A 15,458-nucleotide genomic window follows, 5' to 3' on the forward strand; every position below is an offset into this window, starting at 1 on the left:
TGTGTTTTTGGTACCTTAGAATGAGCCTTTTATATCTACATAGGGAGTGGGTCCTTCCAAGGATGCTGCCATGTTGTATTCAGCTGGTTGTTATCTACAACCTCACCACTAGATGCCACCAAAAACCGCACACTGCACCTTTAGGTAAGAAATGGGTTTACTGTGCAATAGCTAACCTTTTTCCAGACTGACACTCATTTTCTTGCATTGACATATAGTATTGACATTTCCTGGCATGTTTGTAGCTTGGAAGAGTGGGGTGGCTGTTTTTACACTTTACACTTTTACACTGGGGAACAGAGGGAAATTATATTTTGTTGCTGTCCATCTCCAATGGAAGGAGTTTCACTACGTATGTATGACATGGGACCCTATTAGATCCATCCAGAAAAGGCAAATACACAGTCATACTTGCACGGTTAATTTAATGCTCCATCTGCCATCTGGTAACAATACAACATAACACATTAAGCCTGTTGTCTGATCAAATGACTCCTCTCCTTAACACATTAAGCCTGTTGTCTGTCTCCTTGTGCCAGTTTGGCAGGTTTCTCCTTATGTCCTTATGACCATCCAATTTACTTTGACATTGCATTTTACTCATAAGGAGCTCTTTCCCCATTGCTTTGTATCTGCACTGCTCTTGCTGTCAGTGGAACCAAAGTATTCTCTGACTGTGTTTCTGACTGTTGCTGGCAGTTTTATTCTGATAGTGTGACTGATCGAGCTAGAAGCCTTGCAATGCTTTTTAGAGGGCGTCTGGGCTGGGAGGTTGGGTTCATCCAGCTGTGATGGGTCTATAGTGCCACAGTGTAAATCGGTTTTGACTTTTGCGCCGTTCTCACTGGCGTTGCCGGCTTGCCTGGTTGAAACAGACTGCAGGAGCAGTGGAGAGTTTTGGCCGTAGAACACTGTCTGGGGAATGTGCACCTTTATGGTTTTACTCAGAAGGTCCACGTTCGGCAGATGCTCCGCCTCACAGTCACTGACCAATTGACCAGAGTGTTTTTTCACCAGCAGTGTATTAGCCGCTGTGTAAAACATGATCTTCGTCCTCTTCAACTCCTCTCTCTTGTCGGCCCCGTCTGTTTCTTTCAGCTGTAAGTGACTGATATAGATTTTCTGGCTCTGGTCTGACTCAGGGGTCTCCAGCACGTTATCCTGTTGATTCTGCTGCACCTGGTCCCCTGAACCACTTCTCTGACTGCCAGCCGTTTGAAATTCGGGGTTTGGACTACACTGTTGTCCTCCTTTAACCACGGACAGGTTTTGGGATCGAAGTTGAGGCTCCTCGCTATTCTGGGTGCATATATGGTACTGCTGCTCTGTGTCATGGACACTTCTGTCTTCCTCTCCTTCGTCATATTCATGGTACCACTCCAAATCCTCGGGGGCCTGGGCCACTGCCATGCTCCAGTCTTTGGGAAACTTATTTGGACTGTCAGGTGTCAGGGGGCGTAGCCGTGCCGACGAGCCAAACAGGAAGGGAAGGGAGTTGGCTTCATTGGGACAAGACGACAAGGAGTCTGAACAGAAAGAGAAGGCACTGTCTATTGAGCTCAGAGAGGAGCCAGAGAGAGAGGTAGCTGTGGAGGACAGACTGGAGAAACTCGACCTGTTAGAGTGAACTAACCGCTGGGCAGGGTGCCAGAACCGGGAGGTGACTTGGGGAGACCTCCGGAAGGTAGATCTGCTTGCTACTACTCTAGGACTGCTGTCTCCCTTCAGGCTCTTAGGAGGGTGCGGGTGACTGTGCTGGCCACACATCATGGCTGCATCACAGCTGGACTGGCGGGCCACAGGGTTATGGAGCTGTCCGTGGGGCAGGGGGGAGCCCGGACACATGCTGGGCTCAGAGGAGCACCGGTCACGGGCTGAGCTGAGGCTCTGAGTCCCCGTCAGTGAGCAGATAGAGCTGCTGGAGGAGGAAGACATTACCTTGATATCTCCACAGCTATATGCACTGTCCTCACTGACATGTATCCTTTTCAAAGAGTCCACCTCATCCATGAAATCAAAGATCTCTTTCTGCTCTTTCAAGACCAATTTTCTCAGAGGCAAAATGAGAGACTCTCTCTCTGAAGAGATATGGGCTTCTTGTCTTTCCACATCCCAGTTATCTAGAGAGTAGAGTTGCTGGCAGGACTCCACTGCAAGATAAAAAAAAAAAGACAAAAGAAAGACATCAGAATCAGAATGAATCATCATAAGAACAAAACAAAAACATTAAGAAAATATCTCTCTTTATAAGTCTCACCAATGACATCCTCCATAGGTCCACGCATCGGCTCATTAAAGATGCTCTCAACATCTTCTCCAAATATGGCGGGGGTATTTTCAATGAAAAGCTGGATAAGAGCTGCAACCTGGGAGACATGAAAACAGGAGGTGAGCGTTCACTCTGAAAGCAGCCAATGGAGACATTTTAAGTGCTTGTCTTGTAATTCACGAGTCCCTGGTTTAATACCAGCTAAACACAGCCCCCCCCCACACACACACACACCTACTAATGCCTTTTCTTCCAGTAACCCTAACCAATCAAATTGAATGCCTAACTTTAAAACATAACCCTCTGGGGATGTTCCAGACCATGAGCACTAAGAGCAGATTCTCTTCATCAGGAATTTTGACACAAGTTGCAATACAAAGTACAATCATGGAGTGATGTTTTGTTTTATGTATTTATTTATTTAGCCAGGTTTGGAATATAATTGAGATTTAAAATATATTTTTCAAGAGTGTCCTGGCCAATGCAGGCTGCAGTAGCCTACAGTTACATGGTTGGAGACATAAAACAAACATATAAAAAATAAAAACAACAAATTACAGAATCGTAATTGCGGCGATGTCTTGCAGATGACGACCACTGATGGATTATGTTCCTGTGATGAAGTGCACCTATAATTCTGTTTCCCGTTGTTCTTCCATGTGTTACTGATTTAATGGTAACTGACAACATTACTAGTGAACAGTAGCTTGAAAAATAAAATAAAAAGTATATCTATAAAACTGTGTGGTCTGCGTGTTGCTAGGTTGTGCCAGTTCTGAGTGCCAGTATCCTCAGGAATATATTTACACATTAATATCCCCATTCATTCATTATTTGTGTATGCATGCATACTCTCTGTTGTAAAGCACTTTGAGTTGCATTTATTTGTATGAATGGTGTTATACAAATAAAGTGTATTATTATTATTATTATTATTATTATTATTATTATTATTATTATTATTATTATTATTACTACAGTATGTCATCCTATGCCTGGCAGGCATTTTCAGATTCTGTGGCTGTGGCTCAGGAGGTAGAGCAGGTCGTCCAATGACCGCAGGGTCGGCGGTTCGAATCCTGGCTTCTCCTGTCCACACGTCAAAGTGTCCTTGGGCGAGACACTGAACCCCAAATGGCTCCCAAGGCTAGCACCTTGCATGGCAGCTGCCGGCATTGCTGTGTGACCATTGTAAAGTGCTTTGGATAAAAGTGAATGAGAGGCCATTGTAAAGTGTTTTGGATAAAAGCGCTCTATACAGTAAGTGCAGTCCATTTACCAATTACCATATAAATGAGAATTTGGATCCACTCATAAAGGTGAGAGACTTTCAGTAACAATATATGCTTGACAGTCGGAGCTAAACATCATATCCCTCCAGACTCATCAGCAGGCGCTGCAGTCTTTTAGGGCACTGAGAAGTGTCTTGGTCAAGATGCTTTCAAGTGGCTTACGGTCAGACTGCACCTCTACCAGCACAGCATACATAAAAACCAAATGTATGTATTACATAATTGTGTATGCTAGAGGACTTTGAGGAGGAGATGTGCATCCGTACCTTCCTGGTGGACTGGCTCTCCTGCTCTGGACCCGTGGGCAGTGGAGGCCACAGCATGTTGGGTGCGATGCAGAGGGCCAGGTTGAACGCGTTCATCTGGTTCCTCTGTGAGTGTTGCTGAATGTGGTAGAGCAGAGCGAAGAGATACCGCAGCAGAGTCACATTGTCAGCTGGGAGCTGCTTCAACAGTCTGTAAAGAGATACAGCAAAACGCAAAAGACACGGGGTGAGGGAAGAGCAGAAGCATTAGATCACACCTTCATTAAAACCAAAACACGTAAACCCTGGTTTGGGTGTTTTTAATCTGTCTTAAATATTGTTTTAAATACAGATCAATGCATTGTGATGCAGAACCCTCATGTTCCTACATGTTCTTAGATTATCTTAATATTACCCCACATAGCAACTATTCGAATTACACACAAGGACAAGAGCATGTGCAAATACCAATCACATCAACAAAATCCTCAACAGATGTCAATCCTCTAAGCGACTGGATGATGATGTTATTTGAGCTACACATAATGAATGGCACAGAGAGTGGAAAATCACAATTTTATTCAGTTTCATCATTACACTGAACATGAACTGCTCAGATTAATTATTATTCTTTCTTTTGGGAACATAATTGCTGGTGCCAAGTATGCAATTAACAGTCCCTTATCAGTGTACTGTATAACACATGGAAGCCAGTTGATATCAAGTAGCCCAAAGATATCCAATCAATAAAATCCAACCTTTCACAAAAATCAAAGATATATTCTTGCTATTTACCTTTGTATCCTCTCAATCTTATCTTCAACAACCATGGCTTCCATCCACTGGCCATACAGAGCAGAGCAGAGTACACTTCCGGGGAGGTTGCGAAGAAAGTCCTGTTGGAACAGCAGGGTGCACAATGTCCTTCCTCAGATCTGCTCTAACATACGGGATCTGTTCATCACAGGCTAAGGAGTAGCTGATTAGAGGGATCGAGCGTACGGAGACTGAACAGGAAGTCAATACTGTAGGTCATAACGATCTAAAGCCAATGTGGCACTACTGTACATGACACTCACGGTGATGACAGCTGCAGCCACAAACACAGACTTGCCCTCCAGCTGAACACTGCCTCCGGAGTTCAGTTTCTCCTTCAACTCCCGGCATGTTTTAGCGTTGGCTGAGCGGCGAAAAATCCCTGTTGTTGTTGCTCCCTCATGGTAGAGCAGATATAGCATATCCTTTCCAAGAGGAGACAACACAATATAGTCAAGAGAGACATTTACCATAACATGCCACCTGTGCAGTAAACACAGATCTCTAGAAAACTGGAAAACAACATTTTCACGCCAAAGTCAGAATAATCTTATATTTGACCTCTCTTTGATTTAATATTTGTGTAATTATACAGTACAGACATATTTTCATTAACACTTATCAAAACCAATCGACCAATCAAGCTCAAATTATGATAAAGACTTTCTCCGACTCTTGAAGTTACTCTTGATTTCAGCTGGGTGATTAATATGTGAGCTTTTTTATGATTGTCTTTGGCTATGAAATGGCAACTGGTTGATTGATCCTTTTCATCTCACCATGATTGGTCTGGGGAGGCTTCCGTGGTGACAGATGGAGGACAGTGAATGACCAAAGAGCTTCTGAGGGGAGGTACAGGAACCAGGAAGTCCACCTGATAAACTGGCATGTCCTCTTCTCAGAGCCCAGTTTATGAGGGACTTCTTTCTCTTGTTGTGTTTTTCAGAGGAATTTACTGAAAAAATGATATGGTGATGAGGAATTTTACAATCTGCTCATTCTTAAAAGAAAGTGTAAAAAAGACGCCATTTGTCTCGAGACACTGAATTAGGTAATTCAAAATCCAGGCTTGTTTCCTCACAAATCATTGTTAGATAGGCCTACTGTACACACAACCAGCTCAGTGGCCTTGTGGTTAGAGTGTCTGCCCTGAGATTGGGAGGTTGGGGGGTTGATCCCTGTCTAGGCCATACCAAAGACTTTATTTTATTTTATTACATTTTTTTTTTTTTTTTTAAAGATGCCCAATGCCTCCCTGCTTGGCACTCAGCATCAAGGGATGAAATGGGGGTAAGTCCCTGCGACATACTAGCATCATGTCCAGGGGGTGTACTTGTACATCAAGCTGCCTCACGCTAAGGAATCAGGAGATAGGGTCCTGCCCTATGGGCCACTAGGCTCCAGAACCATTGGTTCTCAAGGCTACTTACTTACTGTATACACATCTGGATTATGAAACATTAAAAAACTTTCCACAAAGACAAATATCACATAATGTGCATGTTTCAAAACAACAAAAGTAATGGACTGGAGTTTGAAGGATGACAACTCAAGTGTGTCCATGCCCCAGAACTTTGTCTGAAACACTGAGTTTGGCGAATATTATTATTTGTTTAGGAGTGTTGGGAGTTAAGGCTGAATCAAATGAATGCCATGCTGTTGGAGCTTTCTGTAGCAGACTGGGCTAGATTCAATTGTAACATGCCCACCTAGACTAGGCTGGATTCAATTGTAAAAGGCAAACCCTGCCCTTGTGCAATAAATGTATTACCTTTAAGAGATGCATCCATAGCATATACTTTTTATGGAGCGCAAGATTTTCTGATTGAACTTCATTATCCCACCATGCAAATACAAACCAAGAGTCACCAGTCAACAACATTGGTTTCCTGTAATGTTAATAGTGTATGGAAATGAAATAAACTATTAAAAAGAAAAGTTGTGACCGGTGTGATTATGTTAGATGATTTGTTTCATCAACTTACATATAGAAATGAAAGGTAAAAAAAAAAAGATTTCACTCGTTCTCGTGCAACTCTGTACTCTATACTTTCAACAAGTCATGGAACATTTAAACAAAATTACAGGAAGTGGCTTGCGATAACGTCGGTTAAACTCCATCTGCTAGCATGACAGGAAGTTGTTTACTATCTTCATTCTAAATAAACCACTCCCTTACTGAGAACACGGTGCTTCATCTAGAAAACAAGCACGGAACATCCGCTTCTCTACCCTCAACTAGAAAACTAGCACCAGTACATGATCCAATTCTCTACCCTGAACTATGACTGAGTCATGTAGGTGTATGGGGTCGGGACTGCTCTGTCTGTGGAGGTCAAGGGGTACACGTGAATTCACCTCTTCCTCCATGACCGGCGCCGGCAGCCTTGAGCCTGAGGATGAAGCGTGGGTCCGGGGCTTCTCTCAGCAGCTGATCAAGGTGGAGCCGGCCATCCACAGTCCGCAGGTTGCTCCAGACGGGGGAGGCCTGACCAGCGCTTTCCCTCAGGCAGTGAAGGATGATGCTGTAGGGAAGCTCATGACCTATCAGACAGAACAGGCAGGTCAGAGACGGATACATAGAGATAAGAGAATGTGCCTCTTTGGAACAAACCCATGTAATAAACTTGAATCTCTAGTCCCTATGGTTGGCACTATCAATCAATCAATCAATCAAAGCTTTATTTGTATAGCGCATTTCATACCCAGAGGCAACACAATGCGCTTTACAGAGAACAAGGGAGGTGGGCATACGACCCACTCTCTACATATTCCAGAGGGAAGCAAAAAAACAGTAATCACCAGGGGGCCAGATAAGTGAGCTGTAAAAATTCTTCCCTGACCCCTCTCAACAAGGCGATCGAGCAAGCTCCAGGAGTATGTTTGTCTACCGGCTAAGAACATTTATAAAGCAATACATTACATTAAATTACATTTCAGAGTGAGAGAGGCTAAAAGCATCATAGCAGAGAGAATATTCTACGGACATGCTACATCATCCACAGCAGACACGGGGGTATCTATCGGACTTCGGGAGGTCTGCTGGTGACAGTGGGGCACTAGACCCCTATCAATATTACAAAAGGATTTAAATGTCTGTTGAAAAGAAATTTGCTCACACATTTCCAAGGTGTAATTCTCTATGGCTAATATGATTTGTATGGACTCATGGACTCAAATATTTTATACCGGAATTAGGCTAAGGACTTATGTGCTTGATAGACAGAATAACTCTAACTCTGTCTCCAACCTTTATTCCAGACACACAAAGACCCAACTGAATCCCGTGGGTCTGAGAATATGCCCTGGCTGTGTTAAGGTATCCTTTGTTCATATCACTTGATTACAGAGGAAAATCTAAAGCTCTCCACTATAATATGACCCACATACACTACGAATGAGCACCACTACTGTATCTAAAAAGACAAGGTCAAACAAGGTACCACAATGAATCTTACTTTTTGCTTAGTGAATTCTTTGATTAGAGAGACAGTGTGAGAGAAAGAGAGAAAGAGAGAGAGAGAGAGAGAGAGAGAGAGAGAGAGAAAGAGAGAGAGACAGAGACAGAGACATCAAAACGGAACAAGGGTGTGCTTCCGTCCTGATTCTGTTTGCAGGCATGTTTTGCATGGTGATTCAGCCCTATTTCCTCACCGATAAGCGGGAAGGGGGCTTCCTCCTTCCCCGAGACTGCCCAGAGACGGTAGTCAGCCACCCGGCCCTGTGGGACAGGGAGAGGGGCAGAATGCTCAGGGGAGGAAAGGAAACAACGGTATCTACAACTCCAGGCATGGCTCAAGACAGGAAATGCCCCTGGAGAGAATGAAAAAAGTAAAAAAGAAGAAGAAAAAACAACAACAAAAGAGCATATACACACATATTGTATACACAATTGTGTGGTGCACACAATATTGCAGGTTGTATGAGTGTTCAACAAAAAGAAACATTTTGTCATCACATTTCATCAAGGATGAAGACCATGTGGCCAAAATGCTCTATGTCCTTATAAATGATACATGGGAGCCTTAACAGCAGTGTGCTTAGGCGCAATTATGTTTTCCCTTTTGTTTTTGTCAATCATCAGTCATTGGGAAATATTTTTCTTTGAGATACACAGTGGGTCGTTTCTCAGATACTAATGACATTCAAAGGTCGTTCCCTTGTGCAATTACTTACTGGAAGCGCCAACTGTTGACTGAGGATATTAATGACTTTCTCTGCATCATCTTTATTGTCCACATTGACTGCTACCTGCATTCAGAAAGATAAACAAGGATGTGACACACATCAGACAGCTTGTCTGGAAGTAATCCATCATACTTAATCAAACAGCAATACTATCTGATAGGAGAGAAATCTCTAACCATTGCACTGTTTCCGATGTCCATCAGAACAATTTTCATACTGACAGTACAGGGATATTCCTCTTCTTTGGATTTGTTGATTTGCCTGTGGCACAGAGCACAGTAAGAGCCATTGACATAGACAGCGTCTCACTACAGTCTCAAGCTTTATTGGTGCAGGGTTTCACAACGTTATACTTTCACTTGGTCTTATTTAAGGCTTCACTGACCATGACTGGGATTCATTGCACATGAGTGGGCTGGCTTACTCAAGTCATCAGACAAATGTACTAATTGTAAGTCGATTTGGAAAAGATCACCTGCTAAATTAGTGAAACGTGAATGCGAATGTACTTGGGATGGACTGACATTCACGCCATTGGAACTCCTTACCACTGCAAAGCTGAAAGCCACTTCTCTTTTATCTCCGATGAGCTGATGGGGAAGACAAACGTTTTCTTCATCGAATCTGTATGATTTCCTCTGCATGATACACCATCGAGAGGATATACATACATATGCATATACAGTATGATTTAAGGGGGACAAAAATGAGTCTATAACGTATAGGGAAAGCAACAATGCGACACAATGTTCTCCGAAAGGGCAACAGGATTTGGTTGTATGAATTAGGGTCCATTTTGTTGCACTGGACAGGAGGATAGACAGGGGGAGCAGAAAGAGACAGCTGGAGCCTGGATTCAATCCTGCCCTGAGGGGGGCTATATTATTGCTAAGTGCAGAACTTCCCATTGTGCCCTTTCAGAGAACTGTCTTTTAGAAATCTCACCACTGACTGAAGTACCTGAAAGTCACCACGTAACTAGTGACAGGCCACCCGATAACGAAGGAGTGGCTGGAGCTCAGCTTTCTCTCTGCAACCTCGTCCATGCAGGAGGCCAGCCACATCTCACACAGCCTCACCCTCACTTTCAGCTTCAGACTGGATGAGCTTCTGGTCCACAGGGGAAATAGTTCAACAGTTAACAATAAACAGATCCCATTGAGGACCTGTTCCACTACCAACCACTACCAACACTACAACATTTCTATCATCATCATTAAACTGATGAGCAGGAATTTGTTTGAAAATGAACCGCAGAGAGTTGGGAATATGAACGTTTGCTGGAACTCACTTTGATTTAGTGATGATAAGCGTGTCACTGAAAAGGAACAGATGTCTCTCCTGGGTCTGCAGCCCTGTGCTCAGCTGCACGCGCTCTTCCATAACAAACTCCGAACTCTGGGGAACCAGGTTCTGGGCCAGTCCTACTCTGAGTGTGGGAGTCAGGAGGCCATCTCTGCAGACAGAAAACACCCCAGGACCACACATCACATCCCAAAGGTTTAGTCCAATGCGCTTTAGCCAAGTTTTGAATTAAAGGGTTTTGGTGCTCAGCAGTAGAGGGTAATATATATAGGCAAAGCTTATTACTGTACCTGGGCACTTCAAATAGACTACCTGAAGAAAGACACTGGATTTGACAGCTCATGTATACTTGTACATGTATACTTAATTGGAGCCTTATACTCTTTTATGGAAGAGTTTAACGGCTGTGCTGTGGAAACATCATTGAGAGATCTGTGCACCAAATAAAAGTGTTTTTTAAAGATGATCTGCAAGCTCAAGTACTCCTATTGATGCTGTCCTTATCTGAGACCATCGGCCCTCATCTCTATAAGCCAGTTTTAGCGTGTGAATTCTCACAAATTCCTAAACAGTTGTTTAGGTACTGTGATAATCAAAATCTAGAACATGTAAATATGTGTAAATAATGACATGTATTAATCATGTGATGCAGTGTTCCCCATGTTGTACTGTAGATGGGATGTAAGGGCCACTAAAGAAGCATGGTCCCCATGTAATTGTTATAGACCCTAGTCCTTCTATTCTATTGGGTTCAATCCCCGGCTGGGTCATACCAAAGACTATAAAAATGGGACCCATTGCCTCCCTGCTTGGTACTCAGCATCAAGGGTTGGAATTGGGAGGTTAGATCACCAAATGATTCCCGAACGCGGCACCGCTGCTGCTCACCGCTCCCCCAGGGGATGGGTCAAATGCGGAGAACAAATTTCACACACTCAGGTGTGTGCCAATCAGTGGGACTTTAACCTTTAACTTTATTGCTGTAATTTCATTATTTTCCAAATTGGCCGTGAATTAAATAATTATGTGGGAGGATGTACCTCCCCTCTTTCTTTGTTCTGCTGTTGAGGAAAATGTCAGTCACCCTCCTGCAATAAATATGCAGACTTTATGAGTGCTCTGGTGTCTTGCTTTGGGTAGCCTATTTGAAGTCCCCAGGTAATAAGCTTTGCCTGCATAACATCTTTAGTTGCACGGCCATGATCTGAATATTTTTGTATGATCTGAATTCAGGCTGGATATACAGAAGGTTGTAATGTATGCTATTCTTGTGATCCGTTGATTCTGTCTGAATAAAAAGGTTTTATACTGCAGTTATGTACCATCTGTTGTATTCACCTTTATTGGCTTTAACCTAACATTTATGTAGGTACTTTTATTCCTTTGTCTGTGCTTGGCTGTGTTTCTCTGTCCTGTTTTTATCTAGTACACCTGTTATTTCTATTTATTATTATGCATTGTGTTACCTGTTTTCATTGATATTTTCCTCATTCTGTGAATCACTTTGATTTTATCTGTGAAAGGTGCTATACAAATAAAATTTACTTACTTACTTACTTACTTACTTACTTACCTACTTACTTACCTACTTACTTACTTATTTACTTACTTATTTATTTACTGTACATTACTACAGAATATTTGTGGCCAATGGAACATTTTCAACTAAAGCCACCAATTATATGGTATAATGTAGATGTAATGAAAATGATATAGCTGAAAATGTTAATCTGTGACATTTTCTCTCAGTCCTTTCACTGCAATGAATATATTGCTAGTTGCATTCTTATCAAACTATTTTTCATTTCTTCAACACCGTGAGGCGGAAAAAGGTCACAGAGGATATCCAGACATGTGTAATGAAATATGAAAGAATAATCATGGCTTTCAAAACCTAGTATTAAGGAGGATATGCTGAATTCTTTTCATTTTTTTGCTTGGGCTGATCCAAGATGGCAAGAGCCTCACAGACCATATTTAACAGACTTGTTTATTTTACCCCTCTCTGTTTATCTGCTGTTACCATGATAGAGCAGAACTGAGGCCAAATAAAGGCAGGAATTCCTTGGAGATGGCAGGGCTACAGGCCTTGGGACTGTTATGTGCTGTTTTATGCGTCATTGAGACAGTGAGGTTGAGCAGGGCTTGTGAGGAGGAGGGTCAAACTGTCAAATAAGTTATCCCACACCACAGCTCAAGGACAGTACAAACATCACAGTTTAATTGAAGTGACGAAACTGAGAAAATTATTATTTATCAGCATAGATATATATATATATAATATTTTTTCTGGATATGGTTCATCCAAATTGTAGGTCCTCAGTGGACTAATGAACACATGCTTTCGACAAATAAATCCAGTAAGAATTCCGTCCTCCAAGAACTCATGATGTGACTCTGTTGTCAATTTCATTCATGATAGATTCAGCTACATACAGTGGCCTGCACAAAGTTGACACCCGAACAACCATCTTCACTCACTGTCCCACAACAGTTGAAATATTGATTTTCCTGTCAGATAAGGTGGCTTTGGCTAAACACAGAGAAAAAACATGAGAGAAACAAGGCTGCTGACACACGTGGAATAAGCAAAGAAGAAAAACAAGGCCAATGCAATAAGTGCAGACAGACGGATGAGCAAGCAGCACTGTTGAGATCTCTGACCTGTTGTCGCCGCGTTGTTTGCTGAAGGCCTTTGTGATGGCTGACTGACCAGAGGGTCTTCGCTGAAGTGTTGTCTTCATTTTCTGTGACAAAACATTGATTTTTGGGGGGGTCATACTTTGCACATCTTGCATTCAAGGAACCAAGTGTTTTCCTGGAAATACAATTTGTGCACTGGTAACTGTTATAGTAATTTGTCATGATTTTGATTAATTTATCTTTTTAGATCTTAGATCATTAAGTGACATTAGGCTTTGTTTTTAATTTGAGCCCTATTTGGAATCTTACATTAAGGTCATTAAGCCACCCTTTGGAATTTATCACAAAACCGATTTACAATATTCATTTTATGTATTTATTCTTGTGATTTTCACCCTAACTAGTACTCATGCCCACTGTCACTTGATTAAACAGGATAGAGAGGGCACTTCGATTTAAAACCAAGGGAAGACTACAAACAAAACATTTTAATTGTAATTCTAACCACATTTCCCCCACAGGAATTATTAAAGTAACTTATCTTAACTGGCTTGTCAGGAGATTAGTATAATTACAGTATGCTTCATTCATTTTGGATAATATTAAACTATTTCCTAAGTCTTTCAACACAATAACCGACACATTCAAAGTGCTGTAGGAGTTATGGTATGATAGAATAGTGTATGCCCTATAGAGTCCCCATCATTTCTTACATGCTAGTCATTTAGCAGATGCTTTAATCCAAAGCACTTTACAATAAGTACATTTGTCTAGACTCTAGACAATGACTGGAATATACTGTACAGTCGCTTCACTTGCTCTCTAGATTCAGTACAGTGTGCAGTACAGTACATTCCAGAGCCACCAGCAGTCACAGTGCTAGAGATAGGAAGAGAACAAGTCCATTTGCAGATAGAAATGGATTGGCTCTGTATCTCTTTTGATTTTGTTTTGAAAGTCGGTTTGCAATAGGTATAGTGTGTAAATGACACACTAAGAGGATAGTATCAATAAAACATATTTACAGATATTATTTGCCAAATTTTTCTCCCAAAATAATCTTTGCCAGGCACCATCAATAATGTGGATGCATGTTGGCATGTTCTGCATATGGCACAGTCACAGGCATTAATATACAACTGAACCAAGACCACAGTCCCTATTGATCATTATAAACCCTCATAAATTGCTGCAGTACTTGCCTTCTCTTTTTCTTGAATGCTTGACTCATCGCTGTGTACTTTGGTGGAGTGGGGGCCAACACTTTGTTGAGGGGTCATCTTTGACTCAGCAAATGTCAAACAAATTCACATATTGTGCTGAGATGTCCTGCTGTCCTAAGATGCTGCTCTCCGCCAGCACAGATGGAAAATAGTATTTGTTGACTTTGCAAAAAGTTTTCAAGAGAGTAACAGAGAGCAATTAGCCTCAGAACCAAGACAAAGTAATGAGTTTGCCTTGAAAGTCCCTCTTACAGTGACAATGTGAGAGGCAACCTTTTCCTGCCCTCCTCCCAAATCCCATCGCTCACAGGGCTGGACTTCTTCCCTCCTGGCTGACTAAATAAGGATATTACAGGCCTGACTCCTCACACGGTAGCTGCACATTCTAAAACTTATTCTCGGGTTACGGTGCATTCTTCAATCTTCCCCCTGGGGGCACCAATGAGCATGTTATTCCTATAGACATATCCTATAGCCTATTTCACCCGGGATATCACATTGAGACAAGACTTTTACCAGCGTGTGTGCCCAGCATTCTTACAATTATAAAAAAAAGTTTCTACAACAGGCTCTCAAGGTGAGTGATAGAAAGCCCAGAATTCATCACCATTGCAACATCCTCAGATGGCCTCATGGACTCATCTGTGTCTATTCAAGATGCTAAATATGGCTGCTTGACAACCAGTCATGTGTATATCAGTAGCCTTAGTCTTTTGTGTTAATTATGTGTTTGTTTGTGTTGTTTGAGCATGCTCTAGTGTGTCATTTATTGTGCTGTGGTAATTCTGTTTGTTGTTCTCCATGTTTGGTGACTTGTTTTGTAAGTATTTTTTGTTATCTGTCTTCTGAGTTAATTGCCTTCTTTTGTTTTGTTATGTTACCTTTTCCATTTTGTAATTCATGTATTTTAATGAATTTAAATCTAAAATTTTAGGTTGCCTTTTAAAATATGGCCAGGGACCGCAGATGGAAACTAGCCTGTTTCTGGCTCATTTACAGCATGTCTGTTGATCAATGTGCATTGTCCCTTTTTTAAATAAATCAATAAACAATAAACAAATGCCCCCCCCCCCCCCACACACACACACACGCAAACACTGAATGCTTTTATCAAGCAGAAAACAAAAGGCAGCAGATTCAAAAGCACTTCCAGCACAGTTCCAGAGTCTCAGTAGACACATGACACACCAAGGACAAACCATTAGCAGAGCATCTGAAATTCAACAAAGAAAATCAGAATCAGAATTAATTTTAATTGTCATTTGTACTTGACATACATAGGATCTCTCTTTTTTGCGACATTGTGGAGTCAACAACAACACAACAATGGACCAGTGCAAGGACAGGACAGGACAGGACAGGACAGGACAGGACAGGACAGGACAGGACAGGACAGGACAGGACAGGACAGGACAGGACAGGACAGTGATGCAAGCATAGTGCAAAACTAGCAGTGCATTTGACCTACAAAAGAGGG

The 15,458-nt window shown here is 42.0% G+C and overlaps 1 protein-coding gene across 1 annotated transcript; it reads right to left on the reverse strand.

The window, feature by feature from the left end:
• Positions 1-548: 548 nt before the first annotated feature.
• arhgap20b (Rho GTPase activating protein 20b) lies at positions 549-14,038 on the reverse strand (the record flags this gene model as incomplete). Its single annotated transcript, XM_084450347.1, has 15 exons — positions 549-2,150; positions 2,258-2,366; positions 3,828-4,017; positions 4,602-4,702; positions 4,886-5,047; positions 5,402-5,577; positions 6,981-7,166; positions 8,277-8,343; positions 8,799-8,873; positions 8,987-9,071; positions 9,359-9,400; positions 9,771-9,920; positions 10,102-10,266; positions 12,780-12,862; positions 13,961-14,038. 15 exons carry the CDS (start codon positions 14,036-14,038, stop codon positions 601-603), a joined length of 3,219 nt encoding a protein of 1,072 aa, XP_084306473.1. The 3' UTR covers positions 549-600.
• Between the last annotated feature and the right edge of the window lie 1,420 nt (positions 14,039-15,458).

The sequence above is a fragment of the Borostomias antarcticus genome (genome assembly GCF_949987555.1).
Source record: "Borostomias antarcticus genome assembly, chromosome: 15".
Classification (NCBI taxonomy): Eukaryota; Metazoa; Chordata; class Actinopteri; order Stomiiformes; family Stomiidae; genus Borostomias; species Borostomias antarcticus.